Source organism: Silene latifolia, chromosome 9, assembly GCF_048544455.1.
Source record: "Silene latifolia isolate original U9 population chromosome 9, ASM4854445v1, whole genome shotgun sequence".
Taxonomy (NCBI): domain Eukaryota; kingdom Viridiplantae; phylum Streptophyta; class Magnoliopsida; order Caryophyllales; family Caryophyllaceae; genus Silene; species Silene latifolia.
This window is the reverse complement of record NC_133534.1, coordinates 17240126-17264859: the sequence shown is the minus strand read 5'-3', so window position 1 is coordinate 17264859 and position 24734 is coordinate 17240126. Positions and strand designations below refer to the sequence as shown.

Here is a 24734-nt window from a genome sequence, read left to right as displayed (position 1 = left end):
AACTTGACAATAGTTGGCTGAAACTCGAAATGGACCGCCCAACCCGACCCGAAGTCTGCAAACCTAAAATAAACGACTCGAAATTAACCTGAGCCGAACTCGGTCGTTGACCCGTTTACCAGGGCTACCCAAGAGTCACAACTCACAACTTAGGTAGCACGGACATTCCTCCTAACCAGCCGTCTCATGTCCGACACCGACATTCCACCGACATTCGTCGGACACACGCCTAAATATATTGAATACTTATAAACGAGGAATGAGATGTCGAGAGACTAAAAGAGATTGATTAGACTAAAATCGTAAGTTATTTATAACTATAATATATATATTTTATTAATTTTATTTTACGTGTTGTCCGTCGTAAATTTCATAGAATGCCGAGGCACGTGCCCGTCAGTGCGTGTCCCTTTTCCTTGGTGTGTTTTTTTTTTTTTTGGTTCCGTCGGTCCAAGAATGTAAACAATTCACATCCTTATTTCCCAACTACGGAGTATAATCTTAATTCTCAAGTCTGAACCCCCACTGTTAAATGCCACTCCCACCATACCACACTCATCATTCTTCAATTTTCCGGCAAAGAAGATCTCCCATCATGTTCCGCTCACTTTTTCCCGTCACCGATCAATCCGCTTCCACATTATCGTCGGAAAACACCGTCTTTCTTCGTCGTTCTTTCGCCGCTCTTATCTCCGTCATCGCTCTTTTTTTCCTTTATTATTCCGCCGCTTTCCTTCTCTTTCCCTCCGATACTTCTTCCACCTCCTCTCATGATTTACGCTTCGTCTTTCCCCAAAACGACGTCGTTTCGTCTCAGGTCTGTTCCTGCTTCTGTTTAATAATATTCCGTACTTTCGAATTATATCGCATTGTATCGTGTAGTATTTGTTTTAGCACAAATTATAAAATAAGACCGTCTTACACAATAATTATTGTGTTTTAAGTGTAGTTTTCGGCGATCTGTGTTATTTCAGTATTTCTTGTGTGAGACCGTCTTGTTCTATAATTTGTGGTGTTATTTTATGTACTCCCCTGGCATTGATTTGTGAAATTTGATTACTTTGACAGCGAATTTTACCCTCTGTAAAATAAGTAACAGCGGGGTTATCGTCTATCTTTGTTGGGCAAATGTATGGGCCTGGACTTTGCCAATCGATAGTAGATAGAGTTCACTCTGTAAGCTTAGGATTCATACTAAAACCGTTGATGTGCGACACTCACACGTGACATCTCTTTTATGGGTTGGAGTCATCTTCACATTCTTACTTGATTCGTCGTTAGTCTGTGTTTCGGAAATGGATTCTCTCCATTTCCGAAAAAGAAATGGAGGTCTTTTTCCTCATCCTAGGGTGCACATCTAACCATAGGAGTAAATCTAAGGGTTTTAGATTAATGGTCATTGGTCAATGATGAATCAAAATCGACAATATACTTAGGGTGAAGATACTATCCTTTGAATGATAGTGCAATGGACAATTATTATTACTCCCTCTGTCCCGGTCATTTGTTGTCCTATTTTATTTTTGGGTGTCTCAGTCAATTGTTGTCCTTTCTATTTTAAGATTAAGAATGAACTTGATGAGCAATTTGACCATGCACACTCAATTTGATCCATTTGTCATTTAGTAATTGGCCCCCTTCTTTTTCCTTGGTTTTTCTGCCAAAACAAAAGGACAACAATTGATCAGAACGAGGGAGTGTTTTTTTTGTTTGGTTTGAGCTCATATCAGATCTGTACAATACTTCTATCTTTTAATTTAAGTTGGAATGCTATGTCCTAAGTAACTAGGAAGTTAGGAGTAAGATGCAGTTTTCTAATTATTTCGATATTCTGAAGGCTAATTGCCTAATTCATGCCAATTTGGTGTGTTCAGTTCTGAGGAAGAGGAACAACACAAGCTATGAAGAGTTACAAAAATATGTCTTCTGTTTTTTTTAAAAAAAAAAGGTTCTTTTGTTATTACGAACAAATAAGTTTTATGAGAGTTAATATGTGAGCTAATTCTTCATTGAGAATGAAAGTGATGTTAATGGCCTTGAGCTTAACAGTATCATTATCTTTCTTTCTAGTTTGTGGATCTGATATGTTTCCGTTTGACCGATCAACAAGTTTGTAACTTTAAAAACTGGTTAAAAAGATTATTAAGGCATTAGTGCATCTAATCATGAATGAATTAGTTTATCAGTTAGACAGTTGTACTTAATTCTCTTCTATAATCATATACAGGATAGTGAGGAGTACAGTCTGGAACGAGTATTGAATCGTGCGGCTACCAAGGAAAAAACCGTTATAGTTACCACTCTGAATGAAGCTTGGGCTGCACCAAATTCGATTATTGACCTTTTTCTTGAAAGCTTTAGAATCGGGGACCATACCCGGGGATATCTGAATCATTTAGTGATTGTTGCCTTGGATGACAAAGCATTTAGACGGTGTTTAAGTATACACCTGCATTGTGTAGCTCTTGTGACTGAAGGTGTAGATTTCTCTAAAGAGGCATACTTCATGCAGCCTGACTACCTGAAGATGATGTGGCGGAGGATTGAATTCTTGCAGAGTGTACTTGAAATGGGGTACAATTTTGTTTTCACGGTAAGCTAAACCTCTCTTCTCCATTTATTTGACTTTGTCTGAATGCTAATATATTTCATGAAGACGGCCCGCTTAAAGTAGTGTTTCATTTAATGATTCGAGTTTTCTACCATGGATTGGAAAAGAAGTGAAAAAGATGACAAGTTATAGTCTAAGGTTGCAGTTTGTTTTTAAGCTTCAAGAAATGTAGGAATAATTGTCTTTCTCAATCTTTTTATGCGCACTCTTTTGTCATCACAAATTCATACTCTAACAAACAAACACCGTTAACTAGCCTGATTTTTGCATTTTCCCACGATCTCTGTAGAAATCGTCGTCAGCCTCGATAGCTTCCTGTCCCTACCCTCTGAAAAATACCTTCAGCTTAGCTCCTTACGTCAGTACCAAGTGGTCACTACATTCTGTCACCACCTCAATTTTTTTTTCGCTAAAGTTGATCTTGCCGACCCTCCAACGTAGATGAGGCGTGAAACTTAACAGGTTCAGCTACTTATAAGGACATAATTATTGGACATCCATCACAGTCGGAGAAGTTCCATTTGTGCTCACGTAGATAGAAGTAGGCGTCAATTGAATGATCTGCTGTTTTTGCTGATGGAAAACTGACTTTTGGTGGTGGACAGAAATTCAATGGCGGGAGCCAGGGTGTGGTTGGCTAAAACGGTAAGAGCGACGATGGTGGTTGTGGGTAAGGTTAGATTTGTCAAACGAGTTGAGCATTTCAGGTCACATGTGTTGTGTCTGAATATGGGTTACAAGACGAGTCATGACCAAAATGCGGATTGGAAATATTTTATATTTTTATCATCCCTTTTTTGAGCATGTAGCAAATTCCCCTTTGACTTCATCACGTGCTATTCCACTCCTTAAGTTTCACACTTTCACTTGTAGCAAACTAGTCCCATAAGTTTCCAAAAATGTGCAATTGAGCACAAAGTAAATGTTCTACCCATTTTTTTTTTTTTTGCCAAGATATGTTCTACTCCATTCTAAAAGCCATTTTAATTATGTCTATTAAAAATCATATACAATATATATTTCTACATATTCAACGAAAAATGTGCTTTAATTTATTTTAATTAAAAATTTGGTATTGTAGTTTCTCATTATAACTTTATTTAAACGTCTCATAAGCTATGTGTATATTTTATCACCAAAATAAATAAATAATATTTAAAAAATATTAGGGATGCATTCTAATAGTCAGGAATCTTAGTATTTATATTTGATCAATAATTTGATTTTAAATAATAGTAACAAATTTAATTAAATAAATTTCATTCTTAAAAATAAGATATGTGGTTCAGGAACTTATGGGGTCAATTTTCTACATTTATAAGTTGAAGGGCCTAATTGCACATAATATCAAACTTATGGGGGTGTTTTGCACCTTTGCTATATTTCCCCATTACTGCCTTCCAATTTTTAATAAAATATTATCTTCCATCAAAATTATTTCATATTAAATACTTATATTATTTTGTTTTAATTATTTATGGGTTTTAAATCGAACAAGTATTGAAATGAAGATATTTTAATAGCATATTATTTATAATTACTCCTTGTGTGTCAAATTCTAAAAATTTGATATCTTAATCATATTCGTTATTCAGAGGCATTGAATACCACATTGTTAGCATTATTATATGATCTTTAATATTTTATTATCACGGGCCAAGATTTACGGGTTCATAACCGTAAAAAATGGGTTGGGTCGGGATTGGTTCGTCGGTCAGGTCAATTTTTGACGGTTTATGTAGGATGCAAATGGCGATTTGGTTGAGGTTACTGACTTGCTTTCGAGTTTGTACTGTCTAGGGGTCCTTGTGGTGATTTTGAAAGGGATGGGTGTTACTTATTCCTAGTGCAAAAAGTTGCAAGGAGGTTAAAGTGAGATGGAGGGAGTACTGGCTAATTTTTGAGATGCATTAAAATATTTTCATGAAATAATGGGCGTCTAATTACTCTGCCTACTATGGTTAGTTGTGCCGCTAAGTGCGTCGTCACTGTTATGTCTGATGCATCTTCTTCATGATTGTTCAAATACAGTAATGGTCTAGAAAGTAGAAACTGGCACTTAACAACTAAATATTGCCTTGTGATAAAGAACAATTGAAGGACCACTGTATTCTTGTTTATGCCATCTAGTGCAATGCACTCTTCTCATCAAATTTTGAATCATTTTTGGGGTAGGAGTGGGAGGCTGATGCTTAAGAACACCTCTGTTAATTTGCAGGATGCTGATGTCATGTGGTTCAGAGACCCATTTACACACTTTGATTTGGATGCTGATTTTCAGATTGCTTGCGACCATTTCTCTGGTGACCCATTTGATGTTGACAATAGGCCAAATGGAGGCTTTAATTATGTGAAATCAAACAACCGGTCCATTGAGTTTTACAAATTCTGGCACTCCGCACGAAAATATTTCCCTGGCTACCATGACCAAGATGTCCTTAATTTCATAAAACACAATCCTTATATTGCCGAGATTGGGCTGAAGATGAAATTTCTAGATACTGCTTACTTTGGTGGCTTTTGTGAGCCTAGTAAAGATTTGAATCAAGTTTGTACTATGCATGCCAATTGTTGTGTTGGAATGGCTAACAAGGTATTTGACCTAAAGATTTTGCTTCAAGATTGGAAACTTTTTATGTCGTTGCCCCCAAGTTTGAAACGAGCACAAAGGTATTCGTGGAGGGCGCCGAAAAACTGCAGGTAATACATCATTACATGCTGATTGCTGATCTTCATGTTAAAATTGAGCTTGTTCTCTGACAATTTCCTTTCTCTAAATGTTTTAACAATTGTTTGGTTACTTCCAGCCTTCAGGTGTTTCATGCTGCCAACGCGCCAAATGAGAGTGAAAAATCAGAACATGCAATCTGAATTCCATGCAACATTTTAATATAACTCCAGAATATTTATGACGAACATATTTGTTTGTACTATCATATATACGGGCCGGGTTCGTGAATCAATTGTGGAATTTGATCGACAAGTATGTGACCAAGCTTGGACATGGTCGGAAATTTGTAAGTGTAGTGCCGAACTATCATTCCAGTAGAGGCACTACGATGAAGTAGTTTTGTAAGGAGATGCAGCTAATCAATGTTCGTGCCGATTATCTGAGGTCTTGTGGGATCGATACTGAATGTTTGTCAAGATATTTCAGGCGGATCCGTCTTCCAGAAGTCGGTGAAACGACAATTTTTGTGCAGATAATTAATTAGCTGACATGGGAGTTCCTTGATTCGTAACTCCACGTACCAGGGCTTCGGCGTTCAGATTGTGGAAGCGTATGAAGGGAGGTTTAACTGGCCAATAAGAGCTCTTGGACAAATAATTAGAGCTGAAATCGGTGGGATTACTTAGTCCTGTTAAGGAAAATGCCCTTGCCTGGACTTCATAAGTTCCAGTAGCAGTTGGTAACTAATGATTTACTTTAGGTCGCGATGATGGTGGCAGGCAGTGAATACTGAATACTAATAGGGATAATGTGGAAGAGGATGGGAAATTGAAATTGCAAAACTCGAATGTATACAAATGAGTGGAAAGATCATGTAGACGAGTTCTGACCCGATCTATGAATGAACTAAAGTGTTCAGCTCTTTTGTTTCGGTACACAATTTCATTAGTTAACATCATAATTCATACACTTAATTTACATTTTACATTGAAAATTTTACCATGGAAAATACATCTTCTAATGGTATTTATACACATGAACAGAATAATGATCGAGTTTACGCTCATTCGTCATCTCATAATCTTCAACACCTTGTGTTTATACCTCATGGCACATAAAACATACACCAACAGGTTTAATAAACAGAACCCGGCCCAAAATCCGAAATAATTATCCAATTTACCCTTATTTAGGTCATTTGGTACCCACCCGGGTTTTCCCTTAGCTGTAGTAATGCTGGTCACTATAAACAGCACAAAAGAGCTCAAATAACACCCGAATGCAATGATCAGAAGCCCGAATGCAGTACACAAACTTCTCATGCTGTCAGGTGACTGATCATATAGAAACTGCAGCCGCCCGACATACGTAAATACATCTGAAATCCCCAAAATTACATACTGTGGAACTTGCCACAGAATACTAAGAGGGACCCTACCTGGTTCTTTGGCTACCTGCAATCGTCTTGTCTCCACCAAGGTAGCAAAAACCATGGCTATGACGGTTAGGAATAGGCCGATGCCCATCCTCTGCAGGTCGGAGAAACCCCTTTCTTTTCTTGTCAGCTTCCTAGCTAAGGGCACAATTGTCTTTTCATAGATCGGTACCCAAACAAAAGAGCTGAACACTGCACAGGTTGCTAAGGAAGCTGCCGGGATGGTGAAGGATCCGATTTTCCTGTCCATGACTGTTCCTTGCTCAATGAATGTTGTAGATCTTTGAGCATGTGCTGCAAAATCGACTATTCCTGTCACCCATATAGGAAATAATCGGATCAAGATCTTTAGTTCTTCGACCTGTGTTATCGTACATAATTTCCAAGGGGCGGAGATGTCCTCGGTTTTCATTTCAGTGTTTGTCATAACTGCAGCTTTATCCAAGAACCTGCAATGTGATAGCTATGGTTGAATCTCTTTTTCGATAAATAGTTATTTTCTCGGAAGAAAATCTGATTTCTTTGGGAAAAAAAACTTTTCTTAAAGTAAATAGATATAAACCAGTCAAAATGTCCTGGAAGTTAAGCCTGAAGAGATGAGGTTAGAGACTTACTCAAGGCCTTCAGTGTGCTCCAGCTTACGATTTCCTACGTCTGAAGTTTCGTGTAGAAGGCTGGTATCCTGTGGACTGTCCAGTTTGCACTTCCTAAATGATGCAACTATAACCTGGCAAATTCTGGTTAAAGGGCTTCCTCCAGGCCTTTGATATCTATAGTAACGAGTTCCAGAAAAGAAACTCATGAGAGCGACTCCCATACAGACTGCAGGAATCCCGTAGCCAATGCTCCATCCTACATTTTCTTGTATCCAAACAAGAAGACTGTTTGATATAAGGGAACCAAGGCTGATCGAGAAGTAAAACCAGTTGAAAAATGATCCCTTTTTTATCCGTTCATTAGTGTCAGTATCGTCAAATTGATCAGCTCCAAACGATGGAACACAAGGCTTGATTCCCCCTGTTCCAACTGCGATTAAGTAAAGTCCAACAAAGAATAGAGCGTATTGTGGAAATATTGATACACTGTCAGCAGGTTGAAATGCAGGAAATGTTGCTGATAGAGCAAAAGCGCACAACCCCTGCGAAACACTAAATGTTATTGACATCTAACATATTAATCAAATAACTCCAGAAAAACACATTAAATCAACTGCTTCAACAATTTTAAGAATTGTTTCAGCAAGATTCACCTTATAAAAGCTATGAAGCAACAAGGCTTAATATAGAGGTGGCAATCGGGTTAGTCATGTCCGAGATAAGACTAGCTCATACTGAAAAGTCGTATAATGGTAGTTATATACACTTGTATCTCTTACAAGTGAAATTAATTTCAGGATGGTCACATCGGGTCACGTTTTGAAGGGTCAACACTCTCCGGTTCAGGTCGTTAACAGTGTTGTTGATTTTGTCAGCTCTAACAAAAATGCCAGAAACTCAGAAGGTAAATAATCTTTAGGTAAAATCCATTTATGTTAAGTCTAAAAGAGGGATGCAGATGAACAACCAATTTAAAACAGCACGGTTGAGAGAACTTACAATGATATAAATGCTGGAGAACACAAAAATTGTCTGATATCTTCCCCAATAAGAATCGGCCAAGAAAGCTCCAATAAGAGGTGAAACGTAACATGTTCCAGACCAAGTGCTAGCAATTCTCGCAGCAGATGCATTTCCCTGGCGCATTTGCTGAGTAAGATATGTTACTAGGTTTGCATCTATACCACTGAATGCAAGACGTTCACAACATTCAGTACCTGCACATAAAGTATACTAAATAATGTGTTTCTGATCTATGGAATTACTGAATACATTTAAGAGATGATATTACCGAGTACGAACAGGCATGCTTTCCAATTTCCTGTTTTGCTTTTCAGGACAGGCTTCCCATTGACATCAACAGACCCATCTCCAGTATATAATTCACTGTCCTTAATCTTAAATCATGAAACAACATATTTGTATTAGTATGACATCAAGAGTAATACAGACATTTACCATAGTATTAAATCTCAGTTTTAGTCATTGTTGAATGTTGTGGCCAAATATCGTGAATAGTGGCCAGTATCGCCACAAAATACATCAAAACGCGGGCATGTTTAGGTGTTGCGGGCCTCGCGTCCTTGATTTAATACTCTGGGGTATTTTTACAGGAAGTATAGATATACATAAAAAGCAATGAATTGATACATGATCAAATTACAGTTAATTGTTAACAGAATTGGTTCCAAGCGAAACGTATGAAATCATTGTCAACTACTCCGCTCATCTCTCAGTCACTTGTTTACCTTCGATTAAAATACCCCTCATAAAGAATAAAAAAGGTAAACAAATGATTGAGACGGAAGTATCTTAAATACGACTAAAAAATGCATGAGCATAAAACCGAAAGGATACATATGACATACCTGCAGAAGTTCATCATGCAAATTGAACAAGTGATCATCAGAAGTACTCATTTCTGATGCCTTCTGATATCCTTCAGTAGTCAATACACCAATGCCAAGTCCTTACACTAATTATTGTTAATTGAATATCTAGTTGACACACTTGACAGTGAATAAATAAACAAATCTTCCAATTACATTATTAATAAATTAAAACGTTGCTGTCAAAAAGATTATTCCCAAAAGTGTAAGAGAACAAAAGTCCAACCTTTTTCCATTTTTAATTTGCATTTGCACAAGGAGTGGTTGTGGTTACAGCATCATGGGATTGTTTATAATTACATGAAGTGTTAATTGCTGACAAAAGGGAATATCAGAATCAAGGAAATGGACTTAGACAACTTAGTCGGAAACAATAAAAACGTGTAAATTTTTGTAATAATAATGAACAAAGGGGAATCGGACTATTTTGAACAGACTCAAACTTGGATTACTGTGGGCAGATGAGCCGATGGAAATTGTGGCCGTGTAAGCGGAGTGCAAGTGTAATATCACCCGGTGAATCAAGTCTCGAGATGACTTGATTTATAAAAAATTTCTGTCCAAAACCAACACTTGGCTAAGAAGATAATGGCACTTGACTGCATAGAAGAGGCATCTGAGAAACTAACAGTGACAGTTCAGTGCAAAAACTGCGCATTGCATCAGGTGACTCATCACAGAAGAACTCCATCTTTGCAACATAAAAGTATTTTTCAGCAGAATTGCGTGCGGGATGATAAATCACTTGTTGAATATACAAGAACAAAAAATTGTCGATTTTTACCAAAGGATATACATCTTGTAATGAAGAACAAAATATTGACTGATTTTTTTTATTTTTATTTTTTTTTGCTTACACCAGAATCTTAAACACCTTGTGTTTATACCTCATGGCACATAAGACATACACCAACAGGTTTAGAAAACTAAACATGGCCCAAAACCCGAAATAATTATCCAAATGGCCTATGTTCAGGTCATCTGGTATCCACCCTGGTTTTCCCCCAGCAGTAGTAATGCTGGTCACAATAAACAGCACAAAAGAGCTCAAATAAAACCCCAATGCGAGGATCAGAAGCGCAAATGCAGTACACATACTTTTCATGCTGTCAGGAGACTGATCATATAGAAACTCTAGCCGCCCAACGTATGTAAGTGCATCTGAAATCCCCAAAATGACATATTGTGGAACTTGCCACAGAATGCTAGGTGGGTTCTGACCTGGTTCTTTGGCTAGCTGCAACCGTCTTGTCTCCACCAAGGTAGCAGAACCCATGGCTATGACGGTTAGGCATAGGCCGAGGCCCAATCTTTGCAGCTCCGAGAAGCCTCTATCTTTGCCTGTTAACCTCCTCGCTAAGGGCATGATGGTCTTTTCGTAGATCGGCACCCAAATAAATGAGCTGAATACTGCACAAGTTGCTAAGGAAGCCGCTGGGATGGTGAAGGATCCGATTTTTCTGTCCATGACTGTTCCTTGCTCGATGAATGTTGTCGATCTTTGAGCATGTGCTGCAAAATCGACTATCCCTGTCACCCATATAGGAAATAGTCGGATCAATATCTTTAGTTCTTCGACTTGTGTTATGGTGCACAATCTCCAAGCGTTGGAGAAGTCCCCTGTTTCTATTTCCATGGTTGTCATAACTGCAGCTTTATCCAAGAACCTGCAAATGATAACAATGGTTTATTCTCTTTTTTCGATAAATATTTTTGTTTAGACAAAACGCCAAGGGACGGCAAATAAGCATCACAAGAAGATTTTGATTTCAACTTCTCCGAGCAATGCCATTTTTACTCCGACCTTATTTGATTTTGATTTCACTTCTTACAAATGCCTTCAAAATTCTGATGGCTTTTTTACTCGGTTTATCCTTTCCATCGTCTTAATCGTCTTAAACATGCAACTTCTTTACCTTGGTTCTGTTGAACCTTGATTTATCAAAAAAAAAAAAAAAAATTCTTCTAACCTTTTTTGCAATTATCTGAACTTTTCTTAAGATTTTTTAGTTAAAATCTGAAGTTTTCTAGAAAAATACGAAGTTTTCCTGAAATAAATGGATATAAACTAGTCCAACTGTCATGGAAATTAAGCCTGAAGATGGGTCAGAGAGTTACTCAAGGCCTTCAGTGTGCTCCAGCTTACGACTTCCTACGTCTGATGTTTCGTATAGAAGGCTGTCGAATGTTCAATTTGCACTTCCTGATTGATGCAACTATAACCTGGCAAATTCCGGTTAAAGGGCTTCCTCCTGGTCTTTGAAACCTATAGAAACGAGTTTCTGAGAAGAAACTCGCAAGAGCGACTCCCATACACAACACAGGAATCCCATAGCCAATCGCCCACCCAACATTTTCTTGTATCCAAACAAGAAGACTGCTTGATATAATGGAACCAAGGCTGATCGAGAAGAAATACCAGTTGAAAAAAGATCCTTTTTTTATCCGTTCATTAGTGTCTGTATCGTCAAATTGATCAGCTCCAAAAGATGGAACACAAGGCTTGATTGCCCCTGTTCCTACTGCGATCAAGTAAAGTCCAACAAAGAATAGGGCATATTGTGGAAAGGTTGATATACTGTCTGCAGGTTGATATGCAGGAAATGATGCTGATAGAGCAAAAGCGCACAACCCCTACGAAAGATTAAACAAAATTATTTAACAGACTAATCAATCACATCTGACAAAGGCATTAAATCAATTTGTTCAGCAAATTTGAGAATTGTTTCAGCAAGATTCACTTAAATTGAGAACCTTATCAGGGCAAAATGTAGAGGTGGTACTCAGGTTAGTCAGGTTAGTTTCTGGTTGGTCACATTGGATTCGAGTTCTGCAGGCTCTAATGGAAAATGCCAGAAACTCAGAAGTTAAATAAACTATGGGAAAATCTTTTATGTTAGTCTAAAAGAAGGATGCATAGAGGTGAGTAACCGAAGCATGAAGGCACGGTTGAGGGAACTTACGATGATATAAATAAACGAGAACACAGAAATCGTCCGATATCTTCCCCAATAAGAATCAGCCAAGAAAGCTCCAACAAGAGGTGCAAGGTAACATGTTCCAGACCAAGTGCTGGCAATTCTTGCAGCAGATGCATTTCCTTGGTGCATCTGCTGAGTGAGATATATTACAAGGTTTGCATCTATACCACTGAATGCAAGACGTTCACAACACTCGGTACCTGCACATAAAATATACTAAACAATGTGTTTCAGAACTATGAAATTGCTGAATTCGTGTAAGAGATGATATTACCAAGTATGAACAGGCATGCTTTCCAATTTCCTGTTTTGCTTTTCAGGACAGGCTTTCCATTAACATCAACAGACCCATCTCCAGTATAATAGTCACTGTCCTTAATCTTAAATCATGAAACAAAATATTTAAATTACTGTGTAATCAAGAGCAATGCAGATCGCAGACAGTTAAAAATCTCAGTTTAGGTCATTGCAGCAGTATGAAACCGTAAATTACAGCCAATATCAAACCTTTACATAACGGTCATGTTTTGCTGTCGCGACTTTAATTTAATACCCTGATGTATACCATTATCAAGACCAAGAAATCCACACTTATTTTTCGTAGTACAAATCTCCAACAAAGCAATGAATTTATACATTATCATATTACAGTTACTTGATAAAGATCTGAGACCAAGTGAAATATATGAATCCCCCTACTACTAAGAGAATAAAACTCGTAGTAGTTTTCCCGCCTAAATTACATAATCCTCATATGGGCCTATTAATGAGAATGAGAATGGATAACAGCCCACTAAATTGTAGTTAAACATACATCCCACTATATTAGGGATAATCTAGGGTATTATTATACAATCTCCATAATTACGACTAAAATTATTATGCAATAATCTCCATAATTATCATTTTTCATCAGTTATTACATATTTGATCCGATGGTATAAATCTCACTAGATTTATGCCTTTAGTGAATATAATAATATAATATTTATTTTCTGAATAAAGTTGACAAAATAATTCAAGTAAAATTTATTAATTTATTCGGATTAAAAGTGTCGACTTTCCTATTGTATTTATTTTAATAGTAAAATTTTATCAATATGATCCCCAAAAAACTGAAAATGACTTGAAACTAATACTCTAAATGCAAACATATCTAACAATTGCATCTAAAAATTACCGTGCTTTAGCACGGGGTCTATACTAGTTCATTGTCAATCAACTTATTACAACAAAAACTGCATGAACGTAAAACCGAAAGGATACATATGACATACCTGCAGAAGTTCATCATGCAAATTCAACAATTGATCATCAGAAGTACTCATTTTCTGCTGCCTTGTGATATCCTTCAGTATGTTTGTTCACAGTTGCCAAGTCTTTATTACACTGATTATTTCTTTCACAAGTTGTTGTTTAAGACGGACATATCCGTCTTAAACTTAAATTGGGTTAAATCTTCCAAATCTTCCAGCTTTGGGTTTATCAATAAATTAAAAATGTGTCTGTCAAAAAGCTTATTCACAGATCTCAAAAAATAAGAGACCATAAGTCAATGCATTTATTAACTGCCATGAGTGATTGTGGTTGCTGCATCATGGGATTGTTTATAATAAATTACATGAAGACATGAGGTGTTAATATGCTGACAAAATTAGAAGCAAGGAAATGGAATCAGACAACTTCATCAAAACAGGGGAAAAAAACAATTTAAAAGAGATGCAAATTTTCGTAATCAATGAAACAGGGGGAATCGGACACAATCATTAATGAATTTACTATGAATATCAAATGGATGTTTTTGAAGAAACTCGAATTTGGGTTGCTTTGGGAAGATGAGCCGAGCTTCAAATTGTGGCATATACGGAGTACATTTATACGTGTAAATGTAAGCGCAAGTGTAAAATCACCCGGTGAGCCAGGTTTCAAGAGGACTTGATTTTACAAGAAACCGATTAAAAAAAAGAACTTTTCTGGTTAACTAACACTTAGCTAAGGAGCTTATGGCACTTAACAGCATAGAAGAGGTATCTGAGAAGCAATTTTACGTGGTTTTCTTTTGCTTATACTTCATGGCACAGTAAATAAACACCAACAGATTGACAAAGCTGAGCCCCGCCCAGAGCCAGAAATAATTATAAAGCTGACCCTCGTTCAGATTATCCGGTATCCATCCTGGCTTCCCTCCAGAAGTTGTCACGATTGATACAAGAGTTAACATCAGAGAATTCAAGTAGTTTCCCAATGCTGTCGTCAACAGTGACAGTGCAGTGCAGAAACTGCGCATTGCGTCAGGTGACTCGTCATAGAAGAATTCCATCTTTGCAACATAAAAGAATATTTCAGCAGGTCCCACTAAGAAATACTGCGGAATTTGCCAGAAGATGCTCAGTGAACCCTGTTGTTTTGCGATTTGGAGACGTTTGATCTCTAACAACGCAGCAGACACCATGGGAAACATGGAGAGGAAGAGGCCAATTCCCATTCTCTGTAAATTTGTAAACCCGGTTTCTTTTGCAGTAAACTTCTTAGCTATAGGCATGATGGCCTTCTCATAGAGTACTATCCAAAGAAGAATGCTTATGGTTTCAGATGTTGATAAGGAGGCAGCTGGGATAGTGTAGGACCCGATTTTTCTGTCCATGACCATTCCCTGTTCGACAAACATCGTTGACATCTGAGCATAAACAGACGAAAAAATGATAGAAGTTGCCCATATCGGGAACATGCGGATCAAGATCTTCAATTCTTCGACTTGTGTTACAGTACACAATCTCCAGCTGTTGGAGAAGTCTCCGGTATTCTTCTCAGAATCTGACATGACAGCTGCTTTATCCAAGAACCTGTTGTGTATAACGGACAAAATTAATTTACGGGTTACATTATTAAAGCTAGAAGATACAAAAGTGAGCAGGACTTACTTGAATTCTTCAGTGTGCTCCAGTTTTCGACTTCCTGTAATTGCCGAAGTATTGTCGAAATTTTCATACAAAAGCTTAACATCTTGCGGAACTTCTAGCTTGCATTTCTGAAGTGAAGCAATGACAACCTGACATATTCTTACCAATGGGCTTCCACCAGGTTTCTGAAACCTAAAATTTCGAGTCCCGCAAAAGAAAATTGCTATTGAAACTCCCATGAAAAATGCAGGGATACCAAACCCAAGGCCCCATCCAACATTCTCTTGTATCCAGACAATAAAAATACTTGATAGAAGACATCCAATGCTAATAGAGAAGTAAAACCAATTAAAGAACGATGCCTTCCCCGTCTTCTCATGAGGATCGGTATCATCAAATTGATCAGCACCAAATGAGGAGACACATGGTTTAATTCCTCCAGCCCCCAGTGCAACAAGGTAAAGTCCCACAAATAATATTGCATACTGTGATGAAGTAGCGGGCGGGCATATCAAGCCAATACATTCAGCTGGCTTAAGTGCAGGCACTGATGCGGATAGAGTCAAAGTAGACATCCCCTACCGTAGATAAGGATAATCAGAAAATGAGAGGGAATCAGAATAGGGTGTTAATATGTCTACCATTTGATCGAAATGCTAAAATAAATCAATGTCAGGAATATGTTTTTCGGAAATAGTAAATGATAAGTAAACAATGAAGGGAAGAGAGGAAACTCAAAGTTACAGTGAAATGGATGATGGAGAAGACGGCAATTGTCCAATATTTTCCCCAGTAAGCATCAGCTAAGAAGGCTCCGATAAGAGGCATAAGGTAACAAGTGCCAGACCATGTGGTGACAGTTCTTGCAGCAGAGACATTTCCTTGATGCAATTTGCTTCTGAGATAATTGACTAGGTTTGTATCAACACTATGAAAGGCAATGCGCTCACAGAACTCGTTACCTGTGGAGAAGGGACTGAGAGGGTCAGTGCAGCAAAATCCTGAGGAAAATTAGAGCTAAAGGCTAGAGCAACTACTGCTTCCGTCCCAAATTTATTGTCCCCTAATGTTAAATTTGACGATTAATTTCTCCAGTATTTGTACAGATGGGTATAATGTAAAATTTGTCATATATAAAAACAACTATTCCTCTTAAGAACAGATGGGGACAATACAGATGGGATGGAAGGTGTAAAACATTGAACCGTACCAAGAATGAAACGGCAGGAACGCCAATTTCCACTATTCCTCTTAAGAACAGGATTCCCTTGAAAATCAACAGAGCCATCACCAGTACAACAAGGTTCACTGTCCACCTGAAAATCTTCCAAGTAAATCAGAAACATCAACGGCAAATATATAACTATATAAGTACTCTTGATCAAGTCAGAATCACAGCCAAAAGGCTAGTTTCATAGCTTTACATATTGGCCTTCCTTTTCTTTCCACAAAACATCTGCAACTTATACATGTTCCGTAGAAAAAAAAAATGAGGGGGCCAAAAATTCAAGGCATCATACATCACATTCGCTTTTTAACAAGTACTTCCAACATCATCACAATCATATGGAAAAACTTATAGAGCAGCACTGTATTGGGGAAACTTCATCAAAGTCACATAATCATTCTACAATCAACATGGATATTGCATGCACTTTCACCAGAATATCTATGTATATGCTGTAATGAAATAAATACTCCCTCCATCCCAATCATTTTGTTACCATTGATTAAAATACCTCTCTGAAAGAATAAAAAGGTAAACAAATGAATGAGACAGGGGAGTATATTCAAATATCTCCAAGGTACACTAAATCACAAATTATTTTAAAGTTGGCAGTTGGTTTGATACTAGAATATGACAATAACTTCATGCAAATTTGCTTAGGATTCTCACTGATGCACAAGGGTACCGGGTTCAAACCCATACCCATGTGTTCCAAAAAAGGAGAATCAAAAGGGTCACACACTCACACATGAGTATGGGTTCACACTTCAAAGTTCAAACCCATGTGTTTGATAAAAAGGAACTGCAAGGGTTACACAAGGGTACGGTATTTGATACGAGTAGTAATAAACGAGTATTTAATCAATTACCGTCTGGTCTTATTCTATAATTTGTGTTCGATTGAACATGTAAATAACCATCACAAATATTCACAGTAAAAAAAAAGGAGACAAAGAGAGAGACCTGTAAAAGGGAATCATGTGAAAGCAAGAGCTGATCAACTGATGCATCCATGAATGCAACTTAAATTAGATTAACTTGAGGAATTATGCATCATTTTTATGGTTATCATCAATTATTGAATAATTCCCTTTTATGTTAGTGTCCTAACAGAATATAATAATACATTGATTGTGACATTTAGCTTTACTTGTTTAATTTCTCCATCAATTTGTTGAGTACTTGAGTGCATGCATGTGTTTTTAGTCATTAGTCACACTCCACCTATCTGGATACGTAATTTATTCGTCTTTTTCTTGTATGAATTTTAATGCATGCTTCCTTTTCTTAGGTAATACTCCATTATTTAAATAAATATACCTCACTTACTCCGTATTTGACGCCTCGCTTATGAAAAGAATCTCAAATTTATTTTATATACGGAATATTTATTTATTTTGATAGGGGGCGAAAACTTTTCTACGAAATCAAGCTCCGTCAAATCCAAGCATAACTTGCCGAAAATTGGCAACCGATGTGGTTTACAAACCCGCGTCAGTAGGGAACTTAACAACAGAATGAGCATGTTTCAGTCCTGTTTTACACAACAGTCATAAAAATGAAAGCTATAAAGTATTCAACCAGCAATCGGCTAACATTGCTAGCCTCCGTACCATTGTGTATAGCATGAATCATACCGAGCTAACCTTGCCTTCTCGCATAGCATGAAACTTGATGGCTTAATTTTGCCATCAAGAAAAGTTGAACTTTGCATGCTTCGTCATGGAAGTAGTCTTAACCATGATATTAACCGCGGGTATGACGGGTTACTAAATTTGACTTATCAATATGCTATTTTAGCTTTTGGTAATCAAACACTCCCTCCAACTTTTTTTCTTTTAGTTGCCATTTCCCTCTCCCTATTTCTGAGGAAATGGGTGGAAATCTAATTTCCAAACCCCTAACTCAAACGGGTGCACTTGAGCCTTAATCTACTGTTTTACAATGGGGAATGGAGAGGATCTTAACTCCTTTCCCGTGTTTAATCTACACATAATCAACCCCCGTTAATTACAATATCATACTTCAAGATCAACTTGAGAGTAACACAAGTACAGCTTTCATGGAAGGCTGTGTAACTTTGTGAGTAGGGTACCTAATTTATTGTGTTTATAAATCATGGAATTCATGGCAAAGAAATATTAACACAGTTACAAAATACACATTTTAAAGGAATTCTATAGGAAATTGATATACAATTTGAATATGAATAATCACAGTTTCGCAGACTCAGGCAGCTGTTTATATAACATGACTTACATCAGAAAATTTTAGAGCTAAACAAACATGGCTAATTAAATTACAAACGAGACATGTTACTCCGACACTTCACTTAGCTGTCGTATCGCGTATCCGATACATATCTTGTCAGATACGACACGACACTTAGTCACTTCATTTTAGACCAAAAAACTGAAAACTTCGCAGAAAATAGTCGCATCCGATACTCTGACACTGTCGTGTCTGTTACTTGCAGACGAGTAAGAGTAACATTTGAAATGACCCAGACTCAACACGAAATATTGAGATTATTTCACATTAGTTTTCTTGGGTTTATACTTAATAGCACAAAAGACATACCCTAATAGGTTCACGAAGCTGAGACCAGCCAAGAGCCAGAAAAAGTTATATAATTGACCTTGGTTGAGATTATCAGGTATCCACCCTGGTCTACCGCCAGCAGTCGTCAGGGCAGTCACGATGGTAAGAATCAGAGAACTCAGGTAATTGGCCATAGCAGTCGTCAGGAGAGCAAGTGCACTATACAAACTTCTCATGCTATCGGGTGATTGGTCATAGAAGAACTCGATCAGCCCAACAAAGGCAAATACCTCTGCGGCCCCCACCAAACAAAACTGAGGGATTTGCCACAAGATACTTAGTGATACTGCAACGTTTTCATCGACTAAACCCAGTTTCCTTGCATCCTCCAAACGCTTGATCTCTAGCAAGGCAGCGTATACCATAGCTAGAATGGAGATGAGGAGGCCAATTCCAATTCTCTGTAGATCAGAGATCCCTTTTTCCTTTCCCGTAAATTTTTTAGTTACAGGAATCAGAATTCTATCATACACAGGAACCCAAAAGATTACACTGATAACACCGAAAATAGAAAGAGATGCTGCTGGAATTGTGAAGGATCCGATTGTTCTGTCCATGACCATTCCCTGCTCAACAAACATGGTTGCCATCTGGGAATGGACAGCAGAAAAGAAAATTACAGTTGCCCATATTGGGAGAATCCGAATCAAGATCTTCAATTCTTCCACCTGAGTTATAGAGCATAATTTCCAAGGGTCATGAATTTCACCATTTTTCTCATCGGTTACTGATAATACAGCTGCTTTATCCAGGCATCTGCATCAGAAAAAATGTTGCGCATTTTAAGTCATTATACCTCGCATGAAATAAGTAAAAGTTGATAGCAAGTTTTTCTCTCCAACACCATGCTTTCTCGATTTAAGTAATACGGATTACAACTTATAAAAAGAAACATACAGAGTAATAATTTACAGAAGAAAAAAATACCCTTCATAATATTAATACTAATATTAATAAAGTAAAAGAAAAATCACACACTCCATCATCTACCCTGATCATTTTCATCCACATTGCCTCTCCAACGCCATATCCTTTTTGGATCCCCATAAAGCTCATCATCATCAACCATTTTTATCCATGTTTTCTCAAGTCTCCCCTACCCCTCGGCCCTCTCAACCTTATCTTTTACCCATTTTTCGAGCCTCATAATCGGGGTCTCACTTTGTCTCTGTCTGACACAACCAAAGCACCTTACGGTTTTTCCATTTATAGAAAACCACAATAGAGCAATATTGATGTACACGTGTTGAGAACCCTGGTCATGGGTCCACACTATGCAGTAACACCCCCAGATCTAAGGACCTCACAAATATGACCTGGCTGGTGACCCAAATCCAAAAAAGACCCGAATTGCCTGATTGATTCCATACTTGGGGCAAGCTAAACAACCCAACCAGAGAATGACCCAGAGATGAATCATTTGAAACTGCACATAGCTATATCCCTTATTCCCTTACCAGCTTACCTTATAAAAAAGCGGATTGATGGTCAACGTAGGGCAGACACATAACATTATAGTCCAATTTTATCCTTCAGCTTTGCGTAAATTTAGTTCTTTTTTTACCCTTTATTATGTAGGTTGACAATTATCCTACCTCCATCCATATCGAATGTGGACTAAGCCTTTTTTTTTCCCTGGCCATATTTTTCACCAAGACATTTGTCCTATTCTCGTCACATATTGACAATTGTTATAGTGCCTTTACCTTGATTAAGTTCTTCTCTTGATTGAGACTCTTAATGCATGTCAGAGACAGATAGATTTTCACTATGTACCACAATTTTCATCATCCAAAACTCGATTGCTTTTCTAATCACCGACGAAGATAGTCAAGACTAAAAACGCACTTAATAATACTAGTCTACATAAAACTAGCGAAAGTGTAGGAAAAAAAATTAGCACACACACATAACCCCAAATGACCCGATTTGTTACCACGATTGTCTAATTCATAATGAATATGCCACATCCAATACACAATACTCTATAGAGTATCACTTGTACACATTTTAACTAAGTGCCGTGATAGCACGCACACGACCCTAAATGACCCGATTTATAACCAAGATTGTCTAACTCATTATAAAAATGCATCTAATACGCGATACACTCCTATAGTGTCACTTATACACATTCTAATTAGATGCCATGATAGAATATGCTCAAACCGATCAATGATTCGCTGGTGGTTGAGTGAAACCGGTAACTGAGCTTTGATATCATTGACCAGATTATGGCCCAACCGTAACTGACGCATAATAGGACATTCAAAACAGACCCGTACCTGAAATGACTCGACGAGACTCGAAAAGCATAGAATACTCAAAATGACCGAACCCAAGCTAAACCAACATTTACCCAACCTAGATGACCCGTTTGTCAAGTCCAAACCAGTTTGTATATTCAAGATGGTTATTTATCTCACACATGTTCAGAACATAGGAGCAAAGAATAGCAAAAACAGATTTACTCTCTTTCCAGTTAAGTAAAATCATAAATGGAAAATTTTAGCTAAGGTTAGAAAAGGACTCAGCTAAAGATCAGAAAATTACTTCATTCCTTCTGTGTGTTCAAGCTTTCGATTTCCTGCAATATTTGAATGTTTGTCTTGACTTTCAAATAAGTGACTAATATCTTGTGGAAACTCCAACTTGCGTTTCTGGTACGAAGCGACTATAACCTGGCAAATTCTTGTCAGTGGACTTCCTGCAGGACGTTGAAACCTATAGAGAGGAGTTCCCAAGAAAAAAGATGCGATAGCAACTCCCATGAATAAAGCAGGAATTCCAAAGCCTATGCCCCATCCGACATTTTCTTGTATCCATATGATAAGACTACTAGCCACAAGGGAGCCAAGGGTGATAGAGAAATAAAACCAATTGAAAAAAGACCCCTTCTTTACCCTCTCGTCGGCGTCAGTATCGTCAAACTGATCAGCCCCAAAGGACGAAACACAAGGCTTGATCCCTCCAGTTCCCAGTGCCATTAGATATAAGCCCCCGAAAAAAATTGCATTTTGAGCTGGAGTAGCCTTGGGGCAAATTGAACCCACGCATTCAGCAGGTTTAAAAGCTGGGACTAATGCAGATATACTCAAAGTACAAATTCCCTACAATAGATAGCAAGTTAACAACCAATATGCCATCAGGAGCCACTTCTTATAAGCATCTATAGTTGGACTTAATTCGAACATATATGTGAATATAAAGTTTTCAGGCTAAGACGAACTCGAAAGTCGAAACAAATGACACTTTTTAAATCCAAAGAGTAATTCAGAAGGACAAAGACAGCATGTAATGGAAACCAATAAGAGAGATGCAGTGTTGAAATATTAAACGGAAAAGTATCTTATGGACAGAAAAGACCATTTAGTGGATATACTTCTAAGAGTTGGATCAAGATTCAAGAAGAGAGTAACTGCTAAAGAACTTTCCAAGTGAAAGATGCAATTATAGGCAGGATAACAATCACTGAGCATAGTATCAAAGACACAGTAGAATATCTACTGCGGTGAATTTTTAAGGTAGTTCTTCACAGTTGTCTTTCATAATTACTTTAAGAAAACAAATCAGCAATGACAGAACAAAAAAGAAAAAAAAGGTCGAGGAATTACGATGAAGTAAAAAGCGGAAAAGACGGCAATTGTCCAATATCTTCCCCAATATGAATCAGCTAAGTAAGCCCCAATAAGAGGTGTAAGGTAACATGTGCCTGCCCAAGCATTAACATTCCTTGCTGCAGAAACATTGCCTTCGTGCAAGTTCGTTCTGAGGTAATTAACAAGATTTTTTGCAATACTATAATAGGCAAGACGCTCACAGCACTCATTACCTGTAAAGTGAGCTGTGAGTGAGAAGGGTTCCAAATCAAACCTAACAAATTCTCAATGACACTGCATCAAACTAGCATTGTTATTTACCAAGAATGAAAGGGCAGGCTCTCCAGTTTCCTGTTTTGCTCTTCAGAACAGGCTGTCCGTGGTAATCAACAGACCCATCGCCAGCATACAGTTCACTGCTTTCCCTCTAACAAGTAAGCACCAAAATCAGATTGAAAAAAAAAAAAAAAAACATTATACCCTCTGTACATACAAATCTCGATACGATGTAAAGTCACTTAATCCAATCCAGCCATACAGGAACATTTGAGATAGTTCTTGGTGCTGTGCTGAAAATTGGATTAATTTATCATGGATGGCTTTTTCTCACTAACCCCTCAATTAGCCTCTCTATTATCATAGGGAAAAAACAATTTTCATCTCGGCAAGAGTTGCAAAACACAACCCAGTAACATGATAAGCTCAACAAAAAATTAACGGGGCTTTGGTCAACGTATCATGACCTATCCAGTATCCACATATACAAACTGAATGATCAGTTTTATCATTCACATGTATTGCATTCATCATTTTGTCCCTGCAAAATGCACTTTTTTTTTTTCAAAAACATTCTCTCCTTTACCTTACTTGTCTAGCTTGATACCACTTTCAAGGTGCTAAAGATTCATTGTTCTTACAGCTTTGTGATGTAAAAGCGTACAACTGTACAAGTGATAAAATCCTTAATGCTATCGTCAAACCCGACCCCCCGTTACCACTCATATATATGCAAGACAATATATCTTTCGGGGCCCTGACCGGCACCCTCACCAAGAACTATCCTCATAACCCAACCTCGTTCAAAGGCGGCTTGGGATATACTTGCCACTATTTATCCACAACCCTCCCGACTCCGGAGGCCACATTAAACAATTAAAAATTCAAACTAAAATATCTAACCAAAGGCAACCACTTGATTTCCAATTATATGCAGAAAATAATGGATCTTAACCCACTATGCTTGTTTGTTTCATGAAATAGGAGATGTTTCTCACATTTCAACCGATGGCCAATAACAAACAAATTATGTTAAAAGGTTGAGAACCTTCACCCTTTACCTCATAAAGAGAGTTAGCAAAGGGAACTTAAATGATCTCTAGCTAAACTAATTTAATCCCAATTGACAGCAGCAACGTACACCGACCAAGTCACACTCGGGTCGTCAATTGTCGGTTTGACATTCAAATGATAGTTCGTGTTTAAACTTTTGGTTAAGATATCTTCTCACATGGTATCAAACCAAATTTCCTCGGAATTAACACTTGAATGTCATGAATATGGTAAGCATGACATTCAATTTCCAATCTACCCTCCTAAAATATTAGGTCTTGTCAAGACAATCAATTGTGAAACTGAGTACGCCTTAACTTAAGACCGTCTGAAACAAGAATTTGTCTCGGTCATTTGTCTGCCTTTTTATGTTCATTATGAGGGTTATTTTAATCAAACCTGAGACGGAGGGAGTATACAAATTCCAGGTAAGTAGAACTTACTAAACAGATTATCAATGCACTATAATACCAACCGGACAATGATAGGGCGTCACTGGGTCTCGGACTCTCGGTACCAGCCGCTCATATAATACATCAAAAGTGGGGCTGTGTGAGGGTGGTAGCGAGATTCAGTACTCGTTTTGTATACCATATTCATGAAGAATAATAATAAAATCGAAAATAAACCTGTAAAAGAGCATCTTCCAAGTGAGAGAGCTGATCACCTGCAACTGCAATGCCCATGTTCAATTAATTGCTGGAGTTTTCCTTCACTTTTTGGTCTTTGAAGAGTACTGATTTCAGTGAATTGTGATTCATGTCACTGAATATTATTATCATGATAAATTTGGTCAAATAAACAACACTTGACTAGTTGACTCTTCTTCATCTTATTCTCTCCAGATGTGGGTCAATCCATTTGTTAGCTTTGACTTGAATAATCTATTATTCT

The 24734-nt window shown here is 37.6% G+C and overlaps 4 protein-coding genes and 1 pseudogene across 5 annotated transcripts; 1 reads left to right on the top strand and 4 right to left on the bottom strand.

The window, feature by feature from the left end:
• The first annotated feature begins 442 nt into the window (after nt 1-442).
• LOC141599256 (uncharacterized protein At4g15970-like) lies at nt 443-6215 on the top strand. The gene is made up of 4 exons (XM_074419225.1): nt 443-817; nt 2228-2593; nt 4830-5311; nt 5419-6215. Exons 1-4 carry the CDS (start codon nt 533-535, stop codon nt 5480-5482), a joined length of 1197 nt encoding a protein of 398 aa, XP_074275326.1. The 5' UTR covers nt 443-532; the 3' UTR covers nt 5483-6215.
• A 94-nt stretch (nt 6216-6309) lies between these two features.
• On the bottom strand, nt 6310-9297 carry LOC141599254 (protein NRT1/ PTR FAMILY 8.3-like). The gene is made up of 5 exons (XM_074419224.1): nt 9182-9297; nt 8605-8710; nt 8313-8530; nt 7332-7855; nt 6310-7166 (listed from the first exon to the last, which is right to left on the bottom strand). Exons 1-5 carry the CDS (start codon nt 9230-9232, stop codon nt 6353-6355), a joined length of 1713 nt encoding a protein of 570 aa, XP_074275325.1. The 5' UTR covers nt 9233-9297; the 3' UTR covers nt 6310-6352.
• Nucleotides 9298-9813: 516 nt separating this feature from the next.
• Nucleotides 9814-13699, bottom strand: LOC141599255 (protein NRT1/ PTR FAMILY 8.3-like; annotated as a pseudogene).
• A 96-nt stretch (nt 13700-13795) lies between these two features.
• LOC141599253 (protein NRT1/ PTR FAMILY 8.3-like) lies at nt 13796-17449 on the bottom strand. 2 transcript variants are annotated; one of them, XM_074419222.1, is made up of 5 exons: nt 17275-17449; nt 16294-16399; nt 15828-16045; nt 15105-15661; nt 13796-15026 (listed from the first exon to the last, which is right to left on the bottom strand). In XM_074419222.1, the coding sequence occupies exons 1-5, from the start codon at nt 17323-17325 to the stop codon at nt 14228-14230; spliced, it is 1731 nt and encodes a 576-aa protein (XP_074275323.1). In that variant the 5' UTR covers nt 17326-17449; the 3' UTR covers nt 13796-14227. The 2 variants fall into 2 exon arrangements, with proteins under 2 accessions (XP_074275323.1, XP_074275324.1); XM_074419223.1 differs by lacking the exon at nt 17275-17449 and having other exon boundaries at nt 13982-15026; nt 15828-16059; nt 16294-16376.
• A 1026-nt stretch (nt 17450-18475) lies between these two features.
• Nucleotides 18476-24734, bottom strand: LOC141599252 (protein NRT1/ PTR FAMILY 8.3-like). Its single transcript, XM_074419220.1, has 5 exons — nt 24470-24734; nt 22833-22938; nt 22527-22744; nt 21466-22022; nt 18476-19668 (listed from the first exon to the last, which is right to left on the bottom strand). Exons 1-5 carry the CDS (start codon nt 24524-24526, stop codon nt 18840-18842), a joined length of 1767 nt encoding a protein of 588 aa, XP_074275321.1. The 5' UTR covers nt 24527-24734; the 3' UTR covers nt 18476-18839.